The sequence below is a fragment of the Phyllostomus hastatus genome, unplaced genomic scaffold, assembly GCF_019186645.2.
Source record: "Phyllostomus hastatus isolate PE091 unplaced genomic scaffold, TTU_PhHast_1.1 phas_contig_1, whole genome shotgun sequence".
Taxonomy (NCBI): Eukaryota; Metazoa; Chordata; class Mammalia; order Chiroptera; family Phyllostomidae; genus Phyllostomus; species Phyllostomus hastatus.
In genome coordinates, this window is record NW_025333498.1 from 14,204,295 (window position 1) to 14,230,769 (window position 26,475).

At 37.6% G+C, this 26,475-nt stretch overlaps 1 protein-coding gene and 1 pseudogene across 1 annotated transcript in view; both read right to left on the bottom strand.

The window, feature by feature from the left end:
• Positions 1-2,842: 2,842 nt before the first annotated feature.
• AGPS (alkylglycerone phosphate synthase) overlaps positions 2,843-26,475 on the bottom strand; it is a 144,119-nt gene continuing 120,486 nt past the window's right edge. The window contains exons 18-20 of the mRNA XM_045838437.1: positions 25,629-25,728; positions 23,503-23,560; positions 2,843-4,835 (exon numbers count right to left, since the gene is read on the bottom strand). Coding sequence (XP_045694393.1) covers positions 4,714-4,835; positions 23,503-23,560; positions 25,629-25,728 — 280 coding nt within the window. The 3' untranslated portion in view covers positions 2,843-4,713. The remainder of the gene's footprint in view (positions 4,836-23,502; positions 23,561-25,628; positions 25,729-26,475) is intronic.
• LOC123809223 lies at positions 15,652-21,009 on the bottom strand (annotated as a pseudogene).

Consider the following 26,475-nt stretch of genomic DNA (forward strand, 5'->3'; position numbering starts at 1 on the left):
GCGGGCTAGAACAGGTGGTCCAGACCAACGCCGAGGAAGGAGCTGTCGGTGTTTCTACATACGATTGCCTAGTTCCTGACACATGGCTCTGAAGAGGAGTAGTGGTGAACTGCTAAACAATCGCTGTCCTTTAAAAACATCCTCTCCCACTTGTTTTAAATAATGGCTATTTCATGAAAAAAAAAAAAAAAACATCCCAACAAGGCACTGTGATCTTTTTGGGATACTCTTTAAGTAGCTCAAGAGATAATTATTTACAGAAACTGTATACCAGCATAAGCATTTCATTCCTTTTGGGTGTGTGAACAAGACTGCTCAAAGGGTTCAACACCACAGTTCACAGGGAGCTCATGTTGTTCGTGAAAAACACTGCCGACAGTAAGATGCCTGAAAAACTAGTGTATATGATACTCAGAAATCCACACTGAAACTTTTTCCCCCCTTTTTCTCTCCCATAGATTTGGAAGTTCAGTCTCTGAAAAATGTTCCTAATGATACTTGATGTATTATTTTTGGGAAAAAAAAGTATAATAATTTCCTTTGAGAACCAAAGAAACCTTTTCATGTTCACAGAACTGAAGTTAATTCTGTGACGGTTCTCTGGCATGCGCGCTCCATGTGCCAGTGGCCCTCACATGGGCTTGTTAAGGAAGTGCAGGTAGGAGAGCACAAGAGCGCTCGTTCTTCGAGGATCTTCCAAGACTCCAGCGGGGAAGGCTTCAGGTTCAAAGGAGAAGGACCGCCTCCTAGGAGTGTGACATTGATTTAAAAAAGTACTGAGGGTCATGAAACCAGCTAACAATATGCTGAGCTGTGATTAAAATGGATTCAGTTATATTTAGGTTGTACTTGATTATGCTTAATAAAATTACAAAAGTTGTTTTCAAATCAGCAAAAATATAAAGATGAAAACTAAAGTTAAAAGAAAACCCAGATGCAAACAGAACAACAGCCAGCTTCATACTCCCTTTAAAGCAAAAGTTCTTAGGCCCAGGTCCATTTTATTAATAGTATGTTTCTACAATCTGTTGACATTACAAGTAGTTTTTATAGTCAAATTTCACACTGAAGGCACTGGCTCAAGAAGCAGAAAGCTGAGTACATCCTCCATATCAGACACTGTATTTCAATAGTTAAAAAAAAATCTTTTACGCTTTCTGGATTTTAGCATCAAAGTATATGTTGTTTTCCTTTTAGGAAACTGAAATTAATAAAAACTTAATGAACACACTGACATGTGGCTCATTTAGAAACAGGAAGCCTTGAGCCAAGTGAAGCTCCTGTAACTTAGAAAGCCAAAGGCGATTCTGGATCCTCAGTCCTAAACTGGCACTTGTTATTTTTGGCTTTTCTCCCACCATGAGCTAAGCCCTAGTTAAAATCAAAGTTGCTAAGTATTAAGTGGTAAACAAAAAGTTATTAAAGCTGTCTTTAATTCCAATTTCAATATTTTTTAAAATGTAGACAGGCTTTCCACAGTACACATTTTGGCTGCCTCAAGCACCAGCACATGCAGTTTGTGAATCAATCTGCAATAAATAGCCACATGTGTCCACATTTACTGTCTAGAATAGATGCTCAGCAAACCCAGCCCCATTCAACAGCCAAGATTAATGCTTCAGTTTGGGATTACAGGGCTTCCCTGATCAGCTATGGTTAAGAAATTGTAGTTATAAAAGAATAGCAGAAAGGAAAATCTCTGGAGCCAACACACACAAAGGCATTTTCAAGAATGCAAGCTGGGACCTTGTGGATCCTAAGAAAATGTTCTGAAAAGGAGGCGGCCCTGGAACCATCTGTATCTGGTACACTATGCACACCGATGGAAGCTCACCCTTCACTTTGATTTTCCAAAATACATCAGCACAGCTATGCACAACAGAGGGCTTCTAGCCTCGTAAGTAACTTTACAGTAATTGTATTACATGTAGTATGTAAGCATTTAGGAAGAAAACCCAATTCCTCACAAGAGGAAAGAATTTAATCCTTTCTTTGTAGTAATGTGTTGGGCACAATAAACACGTGGCTTTTACAATTCTCACTGAACTAAAAAAGCTCAAGTTACTCAGCATAAGACTAGAGTCACGTATGCACTGTAAATTGCACCAAACATTAAGGCAACAGTTACTCTAAGGGTCCATAAAGCCTGCTCATATACTGAGTCTTTAGCATGAATGCCATTTCTCACTAGGAGCAAGTTTCCATCCCCACTAAAACTCCAACCCAAATGTGACATCAAATAAAATATCAGAAACATGATTACAAAAGACAAGTCAGTGTTATGTAGTACTGAAAACCAAATAGGGTACAACCTCGAAAAATTTTAAATGAACTTGTTCAGAATGAGTTAAGAAGCTTCACAGAAACAATGTTCTCCAGGCTTTAACTTTTATGGGGCCATTTTCAGACATTTCAGGAATATGAGGCAAGGTTTAAGTGCTTCTGTGCATATTCAAGAACTCAGCTCTCCACAACACTAAGCATATGCAGCGGCACCTCAGAATGGGTGTATGAAAAGGGGGAATGCGTTCTGATTTACTAAATCAGAGCGAAACAGTACTGATGGGTGTTCATGTGTTTCAAAATGATCCCTGTAGAAATGATTCCGACTACAAAATGTAGTTATCACCACAAAACCAAGGTTGGGGAATCCGGCAAACACGGGCAAAGGAAAACAAAGACATAAATCACTGATTTCCATGAGGTTTGTGTAGAATGGTGAACATGACAACTTCAGGTGTTAAATTTATAGTTTCCTAATATCAAATACAGATTTCTGAGGTTGCTGAAATTTGAACTCCCTGGGAAAGAATGTTGTAACAATCACATGCAACAGAATGAATCTGCTTATGAATCTGTAAGTTTTATTTTTAAAAAATTACTCAGAAACATGTATACACTCCAGTGAGATATTAGTACCATATTAAAATTTTACATTTTGATCACCAATTAGAGAAATCACTTTCATGAATAGATGCATTTTATAAAGCTGAGATTTTTATCATTATAGAGGCAAGTATAATTTCCTCATCAAGTATCCACCTATTTCAAATATCAAGGTCTTTAAGCACAGATCTGCTGGAAATTTTGTAATTAAAAATAAATCACCAATGTGGAGAGGCAGCTTCTAATAAATCAATATTTAGTTTTTGTTGTTAAACTAATATTTAATTTTGATTTGTTTACAGATTTGTTTATTAGTCTGAGGCCAATTTTATTAATTAAAATCATTTATCATTTTGAAGTCTTAAAAATACCATTTTGTCAACTTTAAATTTTTACTTCTCTGGTTAAGGCTATCTTCACATATAAAAGGTATCAAACTGCCCCAAAATACTCTGGAGCTGCTGCTACATAGACAGACAGTGTGTCCTTTTATAGGATCATCTGCATTGTAACCTACTGATCAAATATTAATTTAAAAAAATTATCAAAAGTTAGGTATTGCATTAAAAAAAGAATCCATCTCAAAATGTGAGTCATAAGCCTTGACAGTGATTCAAAGTAACCCTTTCACTTATTTTAGCATCCAGATTTGAATGTAAAAATGTATGCTAAATGTGACTAATGTTCTCATTATTTAAGAAATATGATATTTCAAACTTTTGATTATGCTATGTATATTAATACATTACAGGTTTTTTAAAGTTTAGGTTAAACCAACCAGTAATTCAAAAGAGGTGTTAAGCCATTATTAAAAACTAAACTGAAACTTTACTTTTATATGAAAATTTATCATGTTGTTTGGGTTAATTTTTTTAAAAAGATTTTAATTTTTATCGTCGAAATTGCTGAAGCTTTCAAATTCAATAGCTGAGAGGTGACTGTGTTTCTCTCGCCAAACAAGCTTCCGGCTGCAGACACCAAGTGTGAGCAGTCTTCCTTCCCGCCTGTTGCAGCTCCTGCGTCTCAGCGACACGTGTGCAACCATGCACACTAGGGGTCTGAGCTGAATAAAGGCATTCATTTCATGGTAAACCTGTTCTTCACAAACACTGAGTAATATAAATCAGCTTCTTATAAAACCTATTATGAATGAAATAGAATATAACAATAGGTTATCTCAGTGATACAAATACAACTCAGACTTCAGCAGAAACAGAAACATGGAGAACAAAAATGTGTCCCCAAACAGAATTATTTTGTATATTGATGATTCCAAGTTTTACAACTGTACACTAATTTCAAAAAATAAAAAAAAGGGTAGGCCAAGCACCTTACAGAACTGAAAACATCCTAAGTAACAGGCGGCCAATACTGTTTCATGAGTCCCCTCCCTTAGTGGCCGATTCACACTGGAATGCGCCCTGAACCCCACGTGTATCGCTCCTCAGTGGAATCCTCCCCAAAATATCTGCTTCTCGGAGATGTTTTTAAAAAGAGTCTGGATAAGCAATAGGTGACACCAAAATCCACCTTTGTTCCCAAGAGGAAACGTCAATACAAAACAGCTGGCAGCATCTTCCTCCACAGTAACAACTGGCAGACTTATGCTGCCTGAAATTTGAAATGACAGTGAAATGAGAGAGACTTTGGAATACCATCTGTCCATCCATAAATGCAGAAACAAAACAAACTACAGAATGAAACAAACATGTTAAACCAACAAACAAATGCAGCTGAGATATAGTCCATGATATATATGATTACTGGCATAACAATAGTTGAAGACTTAAAAAAAAAGTGACTTTTTTCATAACAACAGTACTGGATTTATAAAAGGTTCCTGTTTCCAAAGATATTATTGGGGTCCACATATTCCTTGACAGACTTCAGCATCCCAAAGCCGACATCAGAGATACTTTCCTTTAGCCATTGCTTCCGTAACTTGCCCACTGGAAAAACAAAATAAAAAATGCTTCAATATACACTGTGATGCTGGGAACCAATCAATCTTGTGACCACGAATGAACAAACACTGTGTGATAAATGCTTTTATTCAAAAATGAGAAATGTTTTGCTTTATTTGATTTATTGAGCCCACCAGACTATCAAGCTCATTAAGCGCGATGCATTCCCCGGGGAGGCCTGTGCCCCACAGAGTCTCCTTTTCCTGTAAACTACGGAATGAAGACGAAGAAAGCTTGGACTGAGATTATGGCCCATTTTACAAATAACAAAATGAGAAAAATGTGCATTTCAAAAGAATCCCCCTCCTGTCTTAACAACCCAAACAGCCAAAGTTTCAGAGAAAATGAAGTTAATTCAAGAAAAATACTGCGTTCAGGTAAATTTGTTGGGTATAATATAGCAAAAATAGCAGGATACACACACACAAAATATTTTAAGGAAAACAAAGGCTTAGAAATTTTTAAGAAAATATGAACCCTGGGTTTAAGGGGGAAAAAAAGAACCTGGTTATGAAGCTTTTCCATTTGCATTTTCTTTTCATATTACTTTTAAATACATTTGCATGTTCCCAAATAATGGTTACTTTCTTCCTATTTTCCCCAAATTAGAGATTTCTTTGGGTACTAAGTAAATCAAACACCTGACTCATCTTAAACTTACTCTTCTGCTTTTATATACTGTAAAAAGCATGCTCCCCCTCTTTGTTCTTGGTCTTACTAATTTTTTCTGAGAAAAATAATGAAGTAATATAAAGGCTAGCAGCATAAATCATCTTTAAAAAAGTACTCAATAAAAACATAACCTAAGTAGAACTTTTATAAGAAAGGATATGTGCTTTATGTTTTGGCATTAAAAAGCAAAGCAATATGCTGACTTATCTGTGGTGAAATGGATAAATCTTTTAATTTACAAATAGGACTATTTGTAGTTAGTACTTTTCAAATGTATTACTGTAATAATTGAATTCCAATGGTCATTTTCCACAAATGTTCATTAATGACCCAAAGTCATCAACGGTCCTTTAATTGGCCACGGAAATGGGAAACCTTCTTTCATTAAGGTATGCAGCCTGTCATTCTAAAATGTGCTCCCATTTATCAGGCTGCAGTGATACACCATAGCATCTACCTTTTGGAAACCTTAAATACCACTTCAAGCTCAATTCAAAGCATCTTTTGTGCCCAGTTCTCCAGAAAAACATCAAACTGTCATTAAAATAATAAATAACATGATACCCTTTGAAAGCAAAGTATTTCTGCTTAGCTTCTAGAAATAAAAAAAAGTGTTGCTGGTGTTAAGATGGGGGAAATGAGGTTCAGCAAGAAAAAATTCTTAAATTCAAAAAAAAATTTTTTTGCTTAAAAAGTTCTAAAATTAGAAGTCAGGCAGTACAAATTCCTATTTACGGAATCTCTAGCACCTAAAAGATATTCCACCAGGTCCTCCTACTATCTTCCTAAGGGACAACTCAGCACAAGGCTTCAGTCTGTTTTCTCACCTGCAAAAGGATTAAAAACAGTCTTTTCACCTCAAATATCCTAAGATTTTAAGAACTTTAAAAAAGTTACAAATCAGTTATTTCCAGATTTGCTCCAAGGGATTAAAAACCAGCAGAAGCGGCACTGTGCTAAGCCGCCCACGCGGAGGCAGCTCCGCGGAGGGGCGGAGAGCGGCGAGTGCCAGTCTCCACTGTTATCTGTAATGTAGCTTCACTGAATGCGTCCTGTGGTCACAGATCTAATTGTGCCGAAAAGACTGCAAACAACTGCTCCAACAAGATGGAGCACATTAGAACCTCAGCAGGATGCCCAACAGCGAGCTTGTCTGCCTGGTTTTACACCTCTAGTAATGATGCAATTCCACAAGGAACTGAACCATCATTTGAGAAGCCACCCAACAGCCACTGCATATTTAATGAAGTCGCTCACCAAGTGCTGGAAAACAGAAGGTGCTTGGAGTGCATCATTAGTTCTGTCAGAAGGATAATTTACACATCTATCTTGTCAAATTTTCTATGGTTTATACTTTTACAATAATCAATCTAACATACATTTGATTAGTGAACTAGAAAGTTTTTAAAAAGGCAGTACAGGCAGCATGGCCATGGCCCCTCATAAACATAGTTAATGAAAGAATTTAACCCCTTCATGGCAGAGGTCTATGAGCTTCTGTGAGTGATAACAGAATTTCAAATGAGATCAGAAATCACGGCTCATGCAATTAAAGGGGCTAGGAATCTTTTTCATTTTGCTTAACAATTTAAATCAATACATTGATTAAGTGTCCAAACAAAAAAACACAATCTAAGTAAAAATGTTCAGTGAGTCTTTGTGATAAGACAATGATTGGAAATAGCTCTTTATAAAATTCTAAAGAACCTTCTCTGGCTGTCTTGGATTGATGAATTAAAAACAACAACAACCCCCCCCCCCCCCAGGTCCTAATCCCAAAGAGAGATCACATTTCAAAGTAGAAGAGTTTTTATTCTAGAGCTAACTGACAATAACAATGATGGTGCCATGTGTCCCATCTTCATCTGTCCTGCCAGATAATGTACATACAGGAGAAATGAGCGGGCTGCACTGGTCTGGACACACGTGACACACGTGTTCACGACTCTATAGGAGCCGCTTCGACATTTGTAAACCTCGTTTTCAGGAATGGAAATGAGACTCTGTTCCTTAAGCAGCATGTCATACTGAAAGACAGGACAATGAATAAAACCAGCAAAAACAGGTAGCCTAAGACGGAAGCATCCCTTGTATGTATAGTGATCCATGAAAAGGCATGTATACATTCATATCACATGAATCCTAATACTCTTTCCAGACCTGTATTACCTGAGGTGGGATATTCATGACTACTGACTCAACTATATTCCTTTAACTTCTGATTTTCTATAGAAGTATAAACCTAGCCTGAGTGTCAACACTGGTGCTACAGAAAGCCAGTTCCACCACCTTTAAAAGTAAAATAGGGACCCTGTATTCCACAGTTCACAATTGTTCTAAATACAGAATACCCAAAGTATTTAAGCCTGGTATTTAAGGGCCTCAGAGCATTTTTAAAGATACAAAAAACATAAGCCAGTAAAATACTAAACATTACAGAAAACAAATGGGGGAAATTCTTCATCGGCTTAAATTAAAAGAGTTCACAGTTTACAGTGAAACTTTTTTACAGTTTAATTTCAGATAATGTACATACAGGCTGGATGAAGCAAGTATTTTGTGTTCTTCTACAATATACACTATATTTTTGAAAACTTGCTTTTAGAACAGAAAAAAATGAAGCTTTGGAGGGTACCTTTGAACTCACAGGGCCAACAACTCCCTCTGGGTGCTAACAACTCCAAGAAAGAACACCTTTGTGGTATGACCAACAGCATAAAAGGACAGACAGGCATAAATGTAAGGGGGAGTGGGTAGTGAGTGGCGTGTGTGTGAAGTGTGGACACGGTGGTCAGCCCAGCCATCAAAAATTATCTGGAACCACTCTGTGCTCTAAGGCCCTGAAGACTTAGCAGACACTACCCAATAGTCCTCTCTTAAAAGTGATAAATCTAGGTTCTACTTGCCAGAGTTCTTTTTAGCTAGATACAGTTAAAACTGTTTGCATTATGAATTTGATCACAGAGTTGAAAAGACTTATTATATACTCATCATGAAATAGACTGTACATTTAGATGACAGAAGTGAAAGCTCAGAAGTAGAGTTTAGCCAAAGTAGAATAAAAGCATCTAACCATTACTATAATGACTGTATTTTGAAAGTTGCAGTTTGAGCATACTGGATACCTTTAGCACTATAGGTCATATTTTTAAAACAAAATCTAGACTTAGCTGCTTGTATGAGTGATCCAAACATCCATTTGTATTTCAAGATTTAAGTAATGCAACTATCTCCTGGTGAACTACATAAGGAACTGGTGCTGGAGGTACACCCGATCTCCTGCCAGATGGGGTTCTGGCCCCATGAAACTCGAGGTGCTGATGAAAAGAGAGGACAACAGACTGTTTCCACTCCTTGAGGTACCTGGTGACCTGACTGCGATGAGGTTTCTTTAGGGAGGGCAGGGGATCTCAAGTGGAAAAAAAGGATTTAGTTGTCCATTTGTTAGTGCAATAAAGCACATTTCTGTGTGTTTGATTTTGGTGAAGGTACATGCTAAACGTCAACCAACAAATCTCCAACTGAGGGAGGCTGACCCCAGACTTCAAAGGTGTATGAGGTGGGATTATGACCATTCAAGAGGCTGACTGAATGCTGAGTGGAGACTTAAAAGTCATATTTGATTTTTAAGTCATCTAGTTTATTTTCTTCTAATGAGACTTCTGATATCAAGATGCAAAAATTCAAGAATACCAAGTTAACAAAGCAATTAATATTTGATGTTATAAGATACTTCTTTCACTAAATATTTAAACTGTCTTTATGCTAAGGTTTCATCGGTGCAGTTTATATAATATCTCCAAGATCTTACAGATACTTCAATAGGTCTTTAGAGATTACAAAACAAAAAAAGTTTAAATTACTGGGGTAATAACAGACCACAAGAGCTGGATTCAGTCTGTCTTCAGAACACAATTATGTGTTAATTCTGCTCTCTCTCCCCAAAAGATGGCTTGACACAGCTGAAGTTTAAACTCTGTGGAAATTAATGCCTATCCAACAAAGTCAAAAGCAAGTGAACAGGTCAAATACCATGAGATAGGTAAGGGCAGACGAGGAGAGAAAACAACAAATGATCCTTGAAGGCTAAGTCCACATTTTATTCATGCTTGTAGCCCTTCTGTATAACATGTGTATGCCACAATAAGAATTCAGTAAATGTTAACTGAAATAAAAAATAACCACTGAATCACAGTTGTCCATCAGCTATTTAGATAAGGGGTAAGGGTTCAAATTTCTATGAAAAGGAACCTGGGTTTGCTTAATTTATTTTGGTTATACCTGCCTTGCATTCCCTATATTCTCACATAATTTCTTGGATACACTCAGAGTTATTCTACAGCAGGTAGGACTCTTTGGACTCCATCAGTGCTTCTCCACAGAGGCAAGTCTGCACCCCAGAGACAGTCAGCAATGTCTGGAGACAGTTTCAGTTATCACGACTGGGGCAACACTAGTGGCATTTAGTAAGTAGAGGCCAGAAATGACGCTAAAGATACTACAATGCACCAAACAGTCCCCAGAGCGAAGTTATCTGGCCAAAAATGGCAACAGTGCCAAGTCCAAGAAATCTGAACTATATGCTTCCAAGTGTCCACCTCCTGGGAGCACAAACAATTTCCATAAAGGCAACGCACCTTCACTGCTATAATCAAATGGACTGGCTGCCAATGTCGTTGCTAGGTGACCTTGTTCTAAATTTGAGGTTAATGACCAAATTAAGAGAAATTGCAAGATTTTATCTACTGAGAAAAAACAACCATTGATGGCAAAGACACTTTCTTTAAAATTAATGCTTAAAGACTTGAATCTAATGTCAATTGAAAGACATTTTGTCACTTTTGGCCATTTTTCCAACCAATCCGTTAAAATATATATGAAATAAAGTTTCACAGCACTGTCCAATGGGATTTTCAGTGATGACGGAAATGTTCTGTATCCACACTGTTTAACACGTAGCCCCCCAGCCACATGTGAATATCTAGCACTTGAATGAAGTGCTAATGAAGAAACAGATTTTTAATTTTAATCAATTTAAATGTAAATAGCTACAAATAGCCAGCTGTCTGGCTTTTGTGTTTTACAACGCAGAACATTAAAAATAAATTCTACCTAAAGTCAATTTTGACAGATGTTACACTTGAAAATATCTATTAGGGTTAACTGTTTGCTAAACACATGCAACTAACTATAAAAATTATTCTGTGACAAGTTAATAATGTAGTAGTACATGCATTCTCAGACCAATAAACACTTAGTACTTAGAAGAGTCTTGTACATAAAACTGCTGGGAATAAAGAGTTCTCTTTCAAGGTCCAAAGAGAAGTAGTAACATACAATGCACCTAGTCTCTTCCGGTGATACGCCCGAGGCAGGAAGCTATGACAGGTGCATGCAACACGCGGTGAGAGACGGCAAAGACAGTGTGCCCCTGCCCATTCGCCATGGCGCAGGCATCTGTAACTGCATGAGTGGGGAGGTGCAGAATTCAATATATTGTTACAACAGGTTTTCTGTCTGCTCTCAAATCTGTTTATCCAGTGACAGAGATGAGACTGTTGAAATTGTTAAATGTTTGGCTAAATTATGGGTTAAATTGGCTTTTAGAGTCTGGTCCTGGAGCCAACTATTTACAACATTGCTTCAGAGAAAAAAAATATTATAATCACCTTAAAAGTTTTGTGAAAAAGAAAAGCTATTCACAAAGGAAAAAAACAAAGGAAAAAATTTAATTTAAAGGTCAAAACAAAATTTTTGCTATCTTATGGTAATCTGATAAATATTCAATATTGGAAAGGCTACATTCATCTGGTAGCTATAAAAAGACAAAATCACAACCAAGACACTGACACTGAAATAGTCGAGACCCAGAACAGTTCCGTCATCACAAGGGTCCCTGCGCTGCCTGTTCATAATCAACACCTCCCCACACCAGATTCCTGGAAACCACTAACCTATTCTCTATTTCTATAATTTTGACATTTCTACCTAACAAAAATGTTATATAAATAAAATCGCAAAGCTTTTGGGATTGTTGTTTTTTTGTTTTCCACTAAGATAACTCTATGGAGATTCACCCGAGTTATTGCATGTCTTTTAAAAAAAATAGTTTTTCTTTTAAGATTTTACTTATTTATTTTTAGAGGAGAAGGGAGGGAGAAACAGAGGGAGAGAAACATCAATGTACGGTTGCCTCTTGTGCACCCCCTACTGCGGACCTGGCCTGCAAACCAGGCATGTGTCTTGACTGGGAATTGAATCAGCGACCCCTTGGTTTGCAGGCCGGCACTCAATCCAATGAGCCACATCAGCCAGGGCTGTTGAATGTCTTAATAGCTACTTTCTTTGTATTGCTAAGTAGTATTCCAAGGTACGGATATACAATTATTTAGCCACTTACAGTAGTCCCCTGCTTACCCGCAGGAGGATATACGTTACAAGACCCCCAGTGGAAGCATAAACCATGAATAGTACAGAACCCTATATATACTTTTTCTTATACACACACGCTTTTCCACTTAAAGGAAGCTTCCCTGTGGCATACATGGATTGCCAGCATCACTACTCTTGCACTTTGAGGCCATTTTTAAGTAGAATAAGGGTTGCTTGGGAGCAAGCACTACAATACCACCGCAGCCTATCTGATAACCGAGATGGCTACATGACTACTGGGCAGTCTGTGTATACAGTATGAGACGATTCACATCCCAGCCAGGATGGAGCAGAACAGCATGATACTTCATCATGCTACTCAGAACGGCCTGCAATTTACAACTTATAAATTGTTTCCTTCCAGAATTTTCCACTTAATATTTTCAAACCATCACTCACCATGGGTAACTGAAACCATGGAAAGGGGGGGACTACTGTACCAGTTAAAGGACATCTAGGCTGCTTGGGGCTATTCTGAGTAAAGCTGCTCTGAATACTAATGTACAGGGTTTTTGTTGTGGACAGAAGTTTTCAGTTCCTTGGTATAAATGCCCAAGAGTGTAACTGTTGGTTTGAATGGTAGTTGCATGTTTGATTCCATAAGAAACTGCCAAACTGTCTACAGAATGGCTATGCCAGTTTATATTAATACCAGCAACGTACGACTGACATAGTTTCTCCACATCCTCACCAGCATTGGATATTGTCACTCTTCTTTCATTTTAGCTTTGTGATAGGTGTTTGTATTTCACTATCCAATACAATACACTCTCATGACTTTTGAGAGTTCTTTACACATTACAGACGAAAGTATTTGTTGGATATGTGGTTTGCACACATTTTCTCCTACTCCGTAGCCTATCCTTTCATCCTCTTAACAGAGTCCTTCATAGAGCAAACCCTTTAAATTTTGGTAAGATCCAACTTACTAATTTTTCCTTTAATGAATTGTGAGTTTCAGAACTCTTTGCTTAGCTCTAGATCCTGGAGAGTCCCTGCCTGTCCTTTTGCCTGGAAGTTTTATTACTTTATGTTTTACATTTAAGTCCATTACCTATTTTGAGATCATTTTGGTAAAAGGTCAAAGTTTTTTTTGTTTTGTTTTGTTTTTTGTTTGCCTACAGATGTTCAGTTGTCCCAGCACCATTTGTTGAACAGTCTATATAGGCTTCCACCATTGGACTACTCTTGTACCTTTGTCAGAATCAATTGACATAATGGTGTGGGTCCTTTTCTGGGCTCTCTGTTCCGTTTCATTGATCAATGTGTCTCTCCTCCAGTACCACAGTGTTGATTACCGTGGCTATGTCCTAAAATCAGGCAGACTGATTCCTACGACTTTTTCTTTTTTTCAAAATTGTTTTAGTAGTCTAGTTCCTTTGCCTTACCATGTAAATTTTAGAATAATCTTTTCTATATCTACTAAAAATATCCCTGAAATTTTGGTAGGATTTGCATTAAACAGATCAATCTGAGGAGAACTGACATCTTCACCATGTCCAGTTTTCCACATAGTCTCCCCATTTATTTAGGTCTTGATTTTTTTTATCAGCATTCTGTAATTTTCAGAACACAGATCCTGCATATATTTTGTTAGATTTGTGCCTATTTCATTCTCTTTGAAGCAACTGCAAATGGCATTGTAAATATTTTAAATCTCAGTCTGCATATGTTTGTTGTTAGTACACAGAGATGTGACTGATTTTTTTTGTGTATTCTTGTATTCTGCAATCTTTCTGAGTTTGTTTTTGTAGATTCTTTGGGGTTTTCTATGAAGACAATCATGTCATATATAAATAGCAACCATTTTATTTCTTCCTTTCCAATCTCTATGTCTTTTATTTCACAATACAAGTTTTAAATAAATGTCCTCAAAGCTGATCTTTTGCTTATTCCTTTGAATAGTCTCTTTTTAAAGTTTCTGATACTACTGGATTCTGTTAAGACCACACAAAATAGCTGCCCCCTAATTATTCTCTGAACAACAGTAAATAATTTTAGTTAGGTAAGAGACACCAATATTTAAACTAAGACTGGTTATATTTAATCAAGGCTTTTTACTTCCTGACAAGGACTCAGGTATAACTTGAGCAAATGAACAACTGAAAAACTTAAGTCATAAATTGAAATTAAATATGTGGCTGACATAAACTCTGCTGTTTAAACTGACCAGCTCGTCAGTTACAAAAACAAGCACTATGAAGATTAAGTTAAACAGGCTTTGTATTTCCTACAGCTTCCAGTTCCAGACTACATCTGTTTTCTTTGATACACAAAACCAGAGTTAAAATAGCTCCATTTATCACAGCATGATTGTAGGCAGACAAACCAGCCTGTCTGCTTCCAGATAGTGAAAGCAACTGTTATTAATCACAATTACAGGCCAAACCTTCTAAGAGAAATTACATCAATATTCTCCCAACCCCCAGCCCTTCTACTCTTGAACTCAAAAATGGCACTGAGAGTGTCACGACACTGCCTGAAGGTTAGTAAATAAAGATGCTGCTATAAGGCTGACCTGAGTTTTAAGATCAGAATGCGAATTAAGGAAAATCTTTTTTACCCATGAAGTGATCTCTCAAAAGCTCTATTATTAAGGTTAGCAGGACAATTAAACCCACTCTTTAAAATTTATATAGAAAGGTTTCTGGCTTATGAACCTATACAGGATATCTGAAATTTACAATTTTTTTAGATGACTAACTTTAAGCAGAAAAGCATTTATGAAAATAGACATTTTTCTATACCAAACTTTGTAGAGAACAGCGTAAAGAAAATTATTTCTCTTTCATAGAGATTGTACAATAACAGAACTTCCTATAGAGTGAGACCAACTGCAGGTTATGAATGAAAATTACGTAAGACAATTATTGAATCATATCCCTTAAATTTGGATCTTTTTTCAAACAAACTGTAAACCTTTCTTCAATGGTTAGGGCAAGGGTTTAAGAACCCAAACCACATACTAGACTTATTGGGGTGAACACTTTGTAAGTTATTATATGTCTAATCACTATGTTATACACCTGAAACTAATATAATATGTCAACTGCAGCTGAAGGACAATTTTTTTCATAGTACTTGCTTTATTTTCTTTTGGTTATACATGCTTTAAAAAACAAGCACAGCCCTGGCCAGGTGGCTCAGTTGGTTGGAGCTTCGTCCCACACACCAAAAGGTTTTGGGTTTGATCCCTAGTCGGGGTGTGTTGTATACTGGAGGCAATTGATCAATGTTTCTCTCTCACATCAACATTTTTCTCCCCCGCTTGCCCTCTAAAATCAGTGAACATATGCCCAGGTGAAGATTTTAAAAAATAGTTTAAAAAATTGCACACATTTGCAAAATATCCAAACATCAGGAATCAGAAAGGTACAAAGCAAGTAACTTACAGGCTTGAAAGAATATCATAGGCTACAGAACAAAATCAAACCAATCAAATACTGAAAATTTCTTTGTTCAAAACACAAAGATATTTTAATGGAATAAGTTTTTGTTCATTTGTTTTTTAAAACACTTTAGGGACAAAAACTAAACTTCTTGTGCACCTGAGGAAGGGCCTGGCTTCTCTTCCTTGAAGGCCTTTTGTAAAATACAGATGCCAGCATTCACTGGCCTCCGTGTTCACCCTCACACACACGCTTGCCATCTGTAAGCGCAGCACTCTGGGCCCACCCTGGGGATAACTGGCAAGGGGCTACAGAACATCTAGGATGTGGTTGATTTTGGTAACCAGCTCCTATCACTTTCCCTGAAGATGAGCTTTACTCTTTCTCTACATGTGTCTTTCTTGAGCTTGCCAGCCACCAGCTGCTTAGCTCCTATGGCTGACTTCAGCACCAGCTACTTGACCTATGCATCCGGCTTCTGCACTTCATTCACTCTGTCGCAGAGGTCAGAGCACTCTGTCTTTCACCTGGACTACAGCAAAGCAATACCACTGGCCAAGGCCTTGTGTTCCATCTCCAGGCTCATAACACTGTTGAGGGACTGCTTACACTTACTGATAGTCTTACCAAAGTCATGGCAGTGACGTATTTGCTTACTGACCAGGGTCTGCTCTGTGATGCAAGCCACCCTTGTCCTGGCTCCTGCGGCAGATCCCTTGTGATGAAAAAGTATACCCTAATGTAGACAAAGACTGTGAAGAAAGAACAAGACGTAGAAAAGGGCCCCCCACCAGCAGGGGCTCCTGCAGTGTGAGCACCTTGTTGAATGTGTAGTGCACCCTGATGTCCTGTTCTACCGGATTTTCCCTCCTTCTTTCTTTCTTTTTTTGGTTCCACCAGGTTTTTCCTGTAGGCAACATTCACAGGCAGCCAAATGTGCCCAGGCAGGTATAGTGGAACTCATCTGGGCCATGGCTGATTTCGTAAGGACTGCCAACTTGGATATTCCTGCCCCTATAGGCAAGATGACCTTCACAGTCAGAAAATCTACCACATGCTCATCAAACACCTGGTCCACAAACCTCACCTTCACTGTATATGGGGCACCCCAATCATAGCTTGGGAGGGTATAGTGAACAATGCAAGGGGTCTTCCATGCTCCAAAAAGAGGGAAGTAAGCCCAGATTTCCATCTCCATGGAGTCATCCAAAATAAGGAGGTGGCTGGTGGGAAGTGCCAATACCATCTCGATAATAACATCCCAGGCAGCGGCAGGGAAGATAGTCTTAAAAGAGAGGATGGAGGATATACATCTATCTGGCTGTCTCTGGTAATCACAGTCTACAAAGACCCTTTAATTAAGCACAGCCCCTATATGCTTCAAGTCCACATTTTCTTCCTCAGAGGGAAACCTCAATGGCTTGGGTCACGCTGGTGATAACAAGGAAAAGGGCAGGGTGCACTACACATTCAACAAGGGCTTCTCACAATGTACTTTAACAGTATTCTGACTATAGGTAGGGACCACTCTGAAAGGTCCAAGGTGCAGAAGGGTCTTGAACTATGCAGGGTTGCACAACTTGGTGTAGCTCTCCATATTTTGAGAGGCAAGCTTCACATGCATTGTTTGTCTTTGATGGATAAGAAAAGTAGAAATACAATGGTTGCCCTCAAACACCACGAACTGTTTCTCTGATTGAGTCATCTGATTTGAAGATTGCAAAAGCACATAAGTATAGTCTGTTTCCACAATGGCTGAAATCTCGGTCCCAGGATCAATAGCACGGGGAGCGTGACCACAAAGAATCTCCCACTGTTACCCTTAATTTTGGTTTCAAGTACTTCTAGAGTTGTTCCCTTCCCCATCTTTTCCTCTCACTTGCACACAGAGCAGCAGAGGCAGAAGCAGACAGCAGCAGGGACCTCCGTGACCAGGTAGGAAAGATTTTTTTTTAAATCCTGTCTTCCCAGACCTTTTATTTCAGGTTGAGTAACACATGTATCTTTAATGGCCTCTACAGGTTTTTTTGTGTGCATTTGGGGTGGGAGAGGATTTTTAGAAAAGAATATAAACCATATTTCCACTTGGTACTGTCTATTGCTTTCCTTTTTTTAAGAAAAGCTACTGTTTTTTAAGTGCCTACTACATGTAAGACACTGTAAATGCTTTAATTACATACATTATTACATTTAAGTCTTACAATAATCTGTGAGGTAGGTACTATTCCTGTTTTGCAGATGGGAACACTTCAGCTCAGAGAAGTTATTACCCTCAGATCACACAGCTAGTTAAGTGCAGAGTCAAGAGTTAGATACAGATTTCATTCCAAAGTCTATGTTCTTTGCCCTCAGTTTATAAGCCTCTCAAACTTTTACTTGTTTTAAGACAAAGCCTATATGAAATCTTAAATATATAATGCTTCTACGGAAGAATACTAAAGTGTTGAAAATTGTAGAGATAGCACATTATTTTACACTACTTTTCCACTGAATGACTCTGTTAATTCTCTTACCCATAAATATTATGGAATATGAGGTCTGTCTGGAAAAAGTCCAGCCATTGTTAATATAATGCAAACGGTTTGAGCAACATCAATGTAACCTGGCAGCCATGGAGAATGGACTGGAATATGCATGTGTGAACAATGACGACTTCCCTGCACTAGTCAGTGGGGGCAGTAGACGACATTGAGTGAGCATGTGTACTGTGTGGCTGTCACATTCAAAATGATTAAGCAAACAGAGCAACGCATCTGTATCAAATTTTGTGTTAAGCTTGAACATTCCTCCATGGAGACTATTTAGATGATTCAGAGGCCATAGCTATGGGAAACTGGGGATTGGTAGCTTTGTCATGACAACACGCTGGCTTACGCATCACACCTTGTGCAGAGTTTTTTGGCAAAACATCAAATCACTCAGGTGACTCAGCCCCTCTAGAGCCCAGATTTAGCACCCTGTGACTTCTGGCTTTTCCCCAAAACTAATATGACCTTTGAAAGGGAAGAGATTTCAGATCACTGATGAGATTCAGGAAAATACGATGGGGCAGCTAATGGCAACTGGAACTGAGGTCCCAAGGTGCCTACTTTGAAGGGGGCTGAGGTGTCATTGTCCTGTGGACAATGTTTTTTGTATCTTGAATCTTCTCCAATAAATGTCTCTATTTTTCAAATTACATGGCTGGATACTTCTCTACAGATCTCAGAACCTGAGCCATTCCACAATTAGATTCTATATTCAAAAAAGGCCTGATTATTAAACATGTGAAACTAAATTAGCAATGAGACTAATGCCATTCTAATATGAAAAATTCAGAGATATGTGATAGTTTGTAAAAGTTCCCCAAGTCTGTGAGCACTTACCTACTCACTTAACATATTCATTGAACATCTACTGTGTAGACCTGCCAGGCACAGTTCTAGGGACATGGGAACACAGTCATGAACAAGATAAAGTCAGTAACCTCGCTGAACTTACTCAAATGAGCACAGAAACTACTCAAGAGAACAGGGAAGACATCTCTAAGATGGTGGCATTTTTGTCAGAGAGAGAAATGAAGGGGAAGGTGAGCGATGCAAACATCTGGAGGGAGAAACAAGGCAAAGACCATCAGGAAAAAAGGGAACAACCAGCAAAGGACTTGAAGGGCAGGAGAGCCTGATACATTTGAGGAACAGCAAGAAGGCCAATACTACTAGAGGAAAAAAGTACTAAGAGATGAGGACAAACAGAAAGACTCACTGTGAGTATCCTTGAAGGTTCTGATAAGAACTTCGTGTTTTACTCTGAATGTGAGGAGAAAACACTGAGTTTTACACAGATTACTCTGGCGGCAAGGGAAGAAGCAGTAGGGGAGCAAGAGTGGAAGCAGAGAGACCGGTTGGGATGCTGCTGCAGTGGCCCTGGTGGTAGTGGTGGCTGATGCCTTCTTCTGCTATTTGGGAAGCAGCGGCACACAGATGGTGTTTGAAGTCCCCCTACTGAGGTGATGCCTAAGGGAGTGAATGAACACCCAGAGCAAACTGCCTCAGGGCTGAGCCCTGGAGCACTCCGATCTTTATTTAGCAGTTTAGAAGCTGAGCTTGCAAAGGGAAGCACTTCACTGTCCCAGCACATATGAAATATATTTTGTATTCAGGCTTACCTAGTTTCTTCTAAGCAACAAATGAAACCAAATAGTTTAGTTGGCTTCCATGTAGTCATATTTTTGACCACATAGAAATTAAAAATATGAGAAATATGACAGAAATAAAAATTTCTATTTATATGAGACAGAATCTCTCAATAAATATGCAATCAAACCTTGCTATATTCAAGTTATAGCTAATAATTTCTAAAAATAAATTATTTCTTCAAATTTGAGTCGTCAGCAAATAAAGGCCTATAAGCCTAGAACCTAAAAATGCACATAAAATGTAACGTGATCTGACCTTCAATGATTTTATTACCTGATATGGCCAACATGTTAGAAACCTACAATGAGGAAGTATAAAAACCAAAAAGTCAAACTGACTTCTGTGCAAGGACTGAGAAAACAATGAACTATCTAGAATAAGGAAATTAAAATTGCTGATTCATTTGTTTTAACATCTGAAGTAAGGCGGGTAAACTAGTGTCAAAATTAAATAGAGGTTTTATAATTTTAAAAGAAAAACAATAATGTTTAGTATTTCTTTTCATACACTTTTAAAATTGTGTCTCTCTTCAAAGGCTATTTGTTCATTTCACTCTTTAGCTTTTTGCCTATTTTTGCTATTTTAAGGCCTTAAGCAAGAGGACAGGATGTGGAGCAGGAGGACATGAACTGAAATTCAAATTCTGGCACTCGTGATTACTGCTCATACCTTTGGGCAATTTACTATACATTCTGAGTTTTAGCGTACCTTTATTTGAAAGAAATAATATCTACTCCACAGCATTTCGAGAAGAATAACTACAGGAGATTAAGTTAGCAGAGCACCTAGCAAATATTTATAGCTTTATAAATGTTAATTACTTTCCCTGTTCTATCTCCCTTATCTTCACTGTTTCAACATCTGTAGCATTTACTTGTTTATTAAAGTTACCTTTTGAGTGTTTTTCAAAGAAAATGGGAAACCTTTACCTTGATTAAAGTAGCATGACATAATCCTACCAGTTTTGATCAGTGGCCTTTTGAAATGTTATCGTATTTTATTTTACTGGACAGTCAAGTTCTTCAGTAAAAAAACTGTAATTCTCTGAAACCCTATTGCCCAAGTGGACCAATAATATAAAATGGAAAACACAACAATATTAAAAGGCACTAAGCATACTTTGTATTAAAAAATCATCAGGAGGCTATTTACATTGTTTGCTTTGGGATCAAGAATTGAATCATGATCTTATAGGTAATTGTTTACACCCTTCCAACTGTATTTTCTGAACTCGTACTTGTGTGTATTGATTAATGCAATGGACTATTACCATAGCTTTCACATACAACAAAATCCAAGTTTCCAAGGAAATAAAGTATCTAAAACCAATTACCTAAATGACAATTAAGCTACTATTTCCTCCCATATATAAGATTCAGCTGTTCTCACCCTCTGGCAGAATCACATCTCTCCAACATTTACCATCATATATGTGAAACGTGCAGTTCCGGGTCTTAAAGGAGAAAGTTCCCTGTTGGCTGCTGACATGTACCAACAGGCAAAATTGACTGGAGAAAGGAATACTTTTTTTCTCTAAGTAATTACGGCTAAATTATTTTGCCTCCTCCCTCCATGCAATCAATTAAGAATGAAGAATATGTCATTACTAAGCCCTGGCTGGCGTAGCTCAGTGAATTGAGCACGGGCTGCGAACCAAAGTGTCGCAGGTTCAATTCCCAGTCAGGGTACATGCCTGGGTTGCAGGCCATGACCCCCAGCAACCGCACATTGATGTTTCTCTCTCTCTCTCTCTCTCTCCCCCTCCTTTCCCTCTCTAAAAATAAATAAATAAAATATTTAAAAAAAAAGAATATGTCATTACTTCATGATAGTATCTATTTTTACAAGTTCCTTACATATTAATATAGTGGCATCCTGAAAGAGAATATATAAGAAAGATTTTAAATAATGTATATGGCTGGCTGAGCATTTTAAAGGAAGGTGCCAAAAATATAAATATCTTTACAAAATGCCTCATGTTTAAATTTCCAAAATCAGGTGTAGACTTTTAGATTAATTAGAAGCTTTTAACTGCACTTGAGAGCTTTCTAATACTCATTTTCCTCCTTTATTTTTGTCATTCTAACATTCACTAGAATCTCCATCAGAAGACAACACTGATAAAAGGAAGAGGAAGAAAAGAACAAATTCATTCACTGTAATGCTTACCAGTCAGCAAAGTTAGAAATTTATGTATAGGGGTTAAGAAAAAAATAAGGCAACAGCAATGCTGGGAATTGTCTTTCTAGTCATTCATCTACATGTGTCATCTTCTCCAGGCCTGGCTGCAATAATGGTGTAAGGAACACAGATCCTCTATAGCTCACTCCTTTTTCTACCAAAATTATTTTATTTATTCTACATACACGTATGAAGCGGTGACGGCAGGGAGGGCGTGGGAAGGGTGCACTACTCTAGGTGCTGGTATATAGCAATGAACAAAACAGAATCCCTGCCTGAAAACCCTCATTTTCCTGAAGGAGGAGGTTGCTACTTTTAAGAAGTATAAATATATAACATGTTAGATAATGCTAAACGCTATGGTGAAAATCACACAGGGAAAGAGGGATATAGAGATTCCAGGGCAGGGGCAGGAGCTGCATTTTTTAATTGGCGGTTGTTCATCTTTATGCTCCCCCCTAAAATATTTTTAAATTTAAAAATCAAATATATTTATTTTCCTAAGCACCAAATTATACTGAAGGACATACTCAGAACAATTTTCTATTAATGGGGACAGGTGTATAACCTTGAAAATTATCATTTTAATAACCAGATAGCCATTGTTTCACTTTTTAAAAAAATGCCTCATATAACTTTCCTAACACTGCTGCTAATACATAGGTGGATACATCTTAATCTTTACTGATATAATCAATTTTCTAATAAACCTTAATATTTACTACAATGGTCACCGAGCAACAAAACACCATTAAAATCTTGGGAAAAACATTTTTTTTGCATCCTGTCTTGATTAATTTACTGAATTTTGGGTAGGTGGGACAAACAGTTCATCAGTATATGGTACAACTGACATAGAGCTACATTTCAATAGCGGCTGAAAAACATTTGTGTTGTTTTTCTTTTTTTTTCCCTTCAAAAACGTTTGCTTGTAATGGTTAAATACCTGCCAGGCAAGTGAGGTGATTCTTGGGGAACGTGAAGTTCCCTGAGAACTGAGAAGGCTGTCTAGGTTCCTGTGAGGGGGGACTAAAAAACAAATAAACAAAAAATGTAATTATCTTCTGAAGGGTGGGCCCCTTGTAGTACAGGTTTCCCCTGCTAGGTGAGTGTTCTAGGAACCCATCTCTACCAGTGTACCACCTGGCATTGTAGTAAGAGGCTGCATTTGGCTTCAGTGAATTTTTTTTGAACACTCTTTCAATGCATCTGCCCGTTTCATGATGGGTGATTTATGAGCGTACCTGCCCACACCACACTGTATTCAGCAGTTTTTGACCAAAAACGGCATGACCCCTGCCCTCCACCCTCCCTATTCATCTAACCTCACCCCATGGACTTTTTTTTTTCCTGGATGAGAAAAGTCCTCAAAAGGAAACGTTTTTCCAATGTGGAAGAGGTGAAACAAAAAATGGCAGAAGCACTCAAAGGCATCAAATCAACGAGTTCAAAAACTGTTTTGAGCAGTGGGAAAAAACATCTCGATAGGTGTATTGCATTAAATGGAGAGTACTTTGAAGGTGACTGGAGTTTAAACATGTATGAATAAATACACAATTTTTTATAAATAGATTCTTGTTTTGGGGGTCCCTCTCGCATCTAAGCAGGCTTGTCTAGTAAAACTTCTGTTGGTTATTACCACAACCTAGACTTTCTCAGTGAGAGACATAAAAACTTCTAAGAAATCTCAGGTGCTCCTGTATTATTCATATTACAACTCTCCCTAGCACTTCATTAAACCAAATGTTTTTTACATTAGGAATATCAGAAATTTACATTAGGAATATCAAAAGAGAATACCTCCATGGTGATGTGACAGGCTCCCTCCGTTATCGAGGATTTCTTCTCTAGCAGCTGCCTGTATTTGGAAAGGATGCAACAAGTAGATTTCAGTGTGAAGTGAGAGTTAAGATTCAACTCCCAAAGGAAGCACATACTTCCTGGGTTCCTAATAAAGCAGAAGCTTAATTTTCCTTTCTCTTGCACTAACTACATTTAAAAAGCAATTAAGATATATAGCCTATTTGTAATAGATTTTTCCAGTGAATAGTCACAATCTACAATAGTCACTTCCAGATTCTAGAATAGAAAAAAAGGCAAAATAATTCAGCAGCACTAAGTTGTCAATGAAAAAATGTATTGTGAAGACCAAACCAGGTCCCACTCTAAAGTGAACACGTCACTGTACCAACAAACATTACTAACTAACATTTACCAACTGCTTATTGTTATGTCTAGAACAGCACTAAGCAATTTACCCGCAGTAAATCATTTATTTTTATTATAGCTTCATGGAATAATTATAATGACTTGTATTTCACAGATAAAGAAAATGAGGCTTAGGTTGTTAAGTCACTGACCTAATATCATACAGTGGGCATCACACTCAAAATTACAAAGCAATCAGGGGTCGACCAGAAAAGCCCTTATGGGGCAAAGTACTTGTGATACCTATGGATACTTAAAGCGTGAAAAAAAACCCAAGCCCTGTTTCATCCTCCTGACATACTAGGCCTTGACTAGACTCCTTATAGAGTGCTAAGGTGAGAAAGATAAACACTTAAACCACAACAAAGAAACACTGAAGTACAGGGTGAAAAAAGGGAAACAGAAATTGAAATTACATTCAATCTGTGAATCTGTAATAGCCACAAGGTGAAGTATCTACTGCCTTGAACCTCTCAGAATTACTCAGGTTGTATAATACCAACAAACGATGAGAAGCGGGGCCAGGGTAGAAAGGGGCCCCTGTGGGATAGACAGCCCATACCTCACTGCAAATCCTCGTCACTTAGGATTTTTCCAATGAATCATATATATGGCGGCCCTGCTCTATGAGATTTTATCTTCTGGCAAATTATTGTAAATAAAGTGATAACTACAGTACTTGAAATCAGTAGCATTTAAAAAATGGTAGTTTGGACTGGGAAAGAAGGAATAATTTCACCCTTGTAGTACTACACGGAAGAGGCACTGGGCAGCCACAGAGCAATATAAAAACATTGAAAGGTTAAGGTGATGGGAAAGAACTTGAACTTTTGAGGGTATGGATATGTTCATTATTTTGATTGGGATGATGATTTTACCAGTATACATATACATCAAAATTCACGAAACTGGACTTCATGGGCACTTTACTGTATTTCAATTTTACTTTGAAAAGCTGTTAAAAAGTTGAGAAGGGGGAGGCACAGGCAGGACCAACCAAACCCTGGCTATGGTTTGAGTCTAGAAGTGTCCCCTGAAAATCATCTTGTGGTATTATTTTTGGTAAGCATGTAATGGAGTTAAAACACCAGGATACCTGAGGCTTAAACAAACCCCAGTCTCTTCCCAGTTTAGAGTCTGGTCTGTACTTCAACTCTAGACATGTAACAAGAAATATCTGATCATCTAACAGGAGGCTTTATAACATTTACAAGCGTAAGGACATTTAAGAAGTATAATAAAACCACTAGCAAATGAACCTCAATGGCCTACATATAGCTTTAGCAAACAAATAAATTATAAACCTAGAACAAGGATGTTACAGCAACACAGACCTAGAGCATCAGGGTTGCTGACCTCAACAGTAGCCACCCTCTGGAGGTGAGGGGCTGCCCAAGTGATATCAAGCATTCCCAGAGTCCTTTGTCATTTCACGTCATTCAGTATTATGTACTGTAAGTAACAACCAAAAAAACACAAGCTACAGAATATTAATTTTAGAACATTAGTTCTAATATATGTAGAGAATATTAATTTTAGACTCACAATTCAGTATACAACCCAGTGCAACAAACATGCTTCTCATTTCTATGCGGTATCATCAACCAGGTAAAGTTGTAAGTGACAGAAGAGAGTCAAACTAAAATTCACAAATTGATGGTAACATTTATCAAAATTAATAAAAGAATATAAGAGCTATATTCAGTATGCAAAATTACCTCGGTCTGTTCAAACACAGTCAGTGGGTCACTTATTCCCCTGTAGTTAAAGGCAAAGTAGAAATAGATACATGCACCAGCGTCGTAAGTCTGAGTCACCCTAAAAAACAGACAGACAAAATTCCCACAAGGCGTTAAGTGAAATTAGATTTAAGGTCTAGAAACTTAAAGGCAAAATCATCTGAATGATTTGCTTAAGCCATAATCTCATTCTCTACCCAGCCTTCTACTCCATGAAACGAATGCAGACTGGCTATCTGAAGAATATACAGAAACTATTTGTACTATTTTTAAAACTTTTTTTGGTAAGTCTGCATTATTACCCCAAAATTAAAAAATTTAAAAACAATGTAAACGTTTCTCTAATTGGCCTGAAATAAACAAAACCTGCCTCTTCAGAAGGGATTTTTTTTTTGAAGCATGTTGTAGCTAAAAACAGCCCAAAACAAACTAGATGAAGCTTGGTGATCCACTCTAAGTCTTCTAAACTTCCTCTAAGTTAACAGAAATAAATACAAGACCTTAAAACTAGGAAACAAAAGAAATGTACAGATACCAAAAATGATCAGACTAGGTAAAATACATCTTCACATTAATAATTAGTAGGAATTTGAAAACAAACTAAATGATCCTATCAAATGCATTGACATGGCCTTAGACTAGTATCTCTGGGCTCCATATGTGTGCATGTTATATGGTGCTTACAAAAATACCTGGAATGCCAGACTGTTAAAAAATATATCAATATATTTAATATATGTATTTTAATATATATTAATATAAACATAGACTTATATCTATAAAGTATAAATATATATTTTATAAATATGCGAAACTGGAATATATA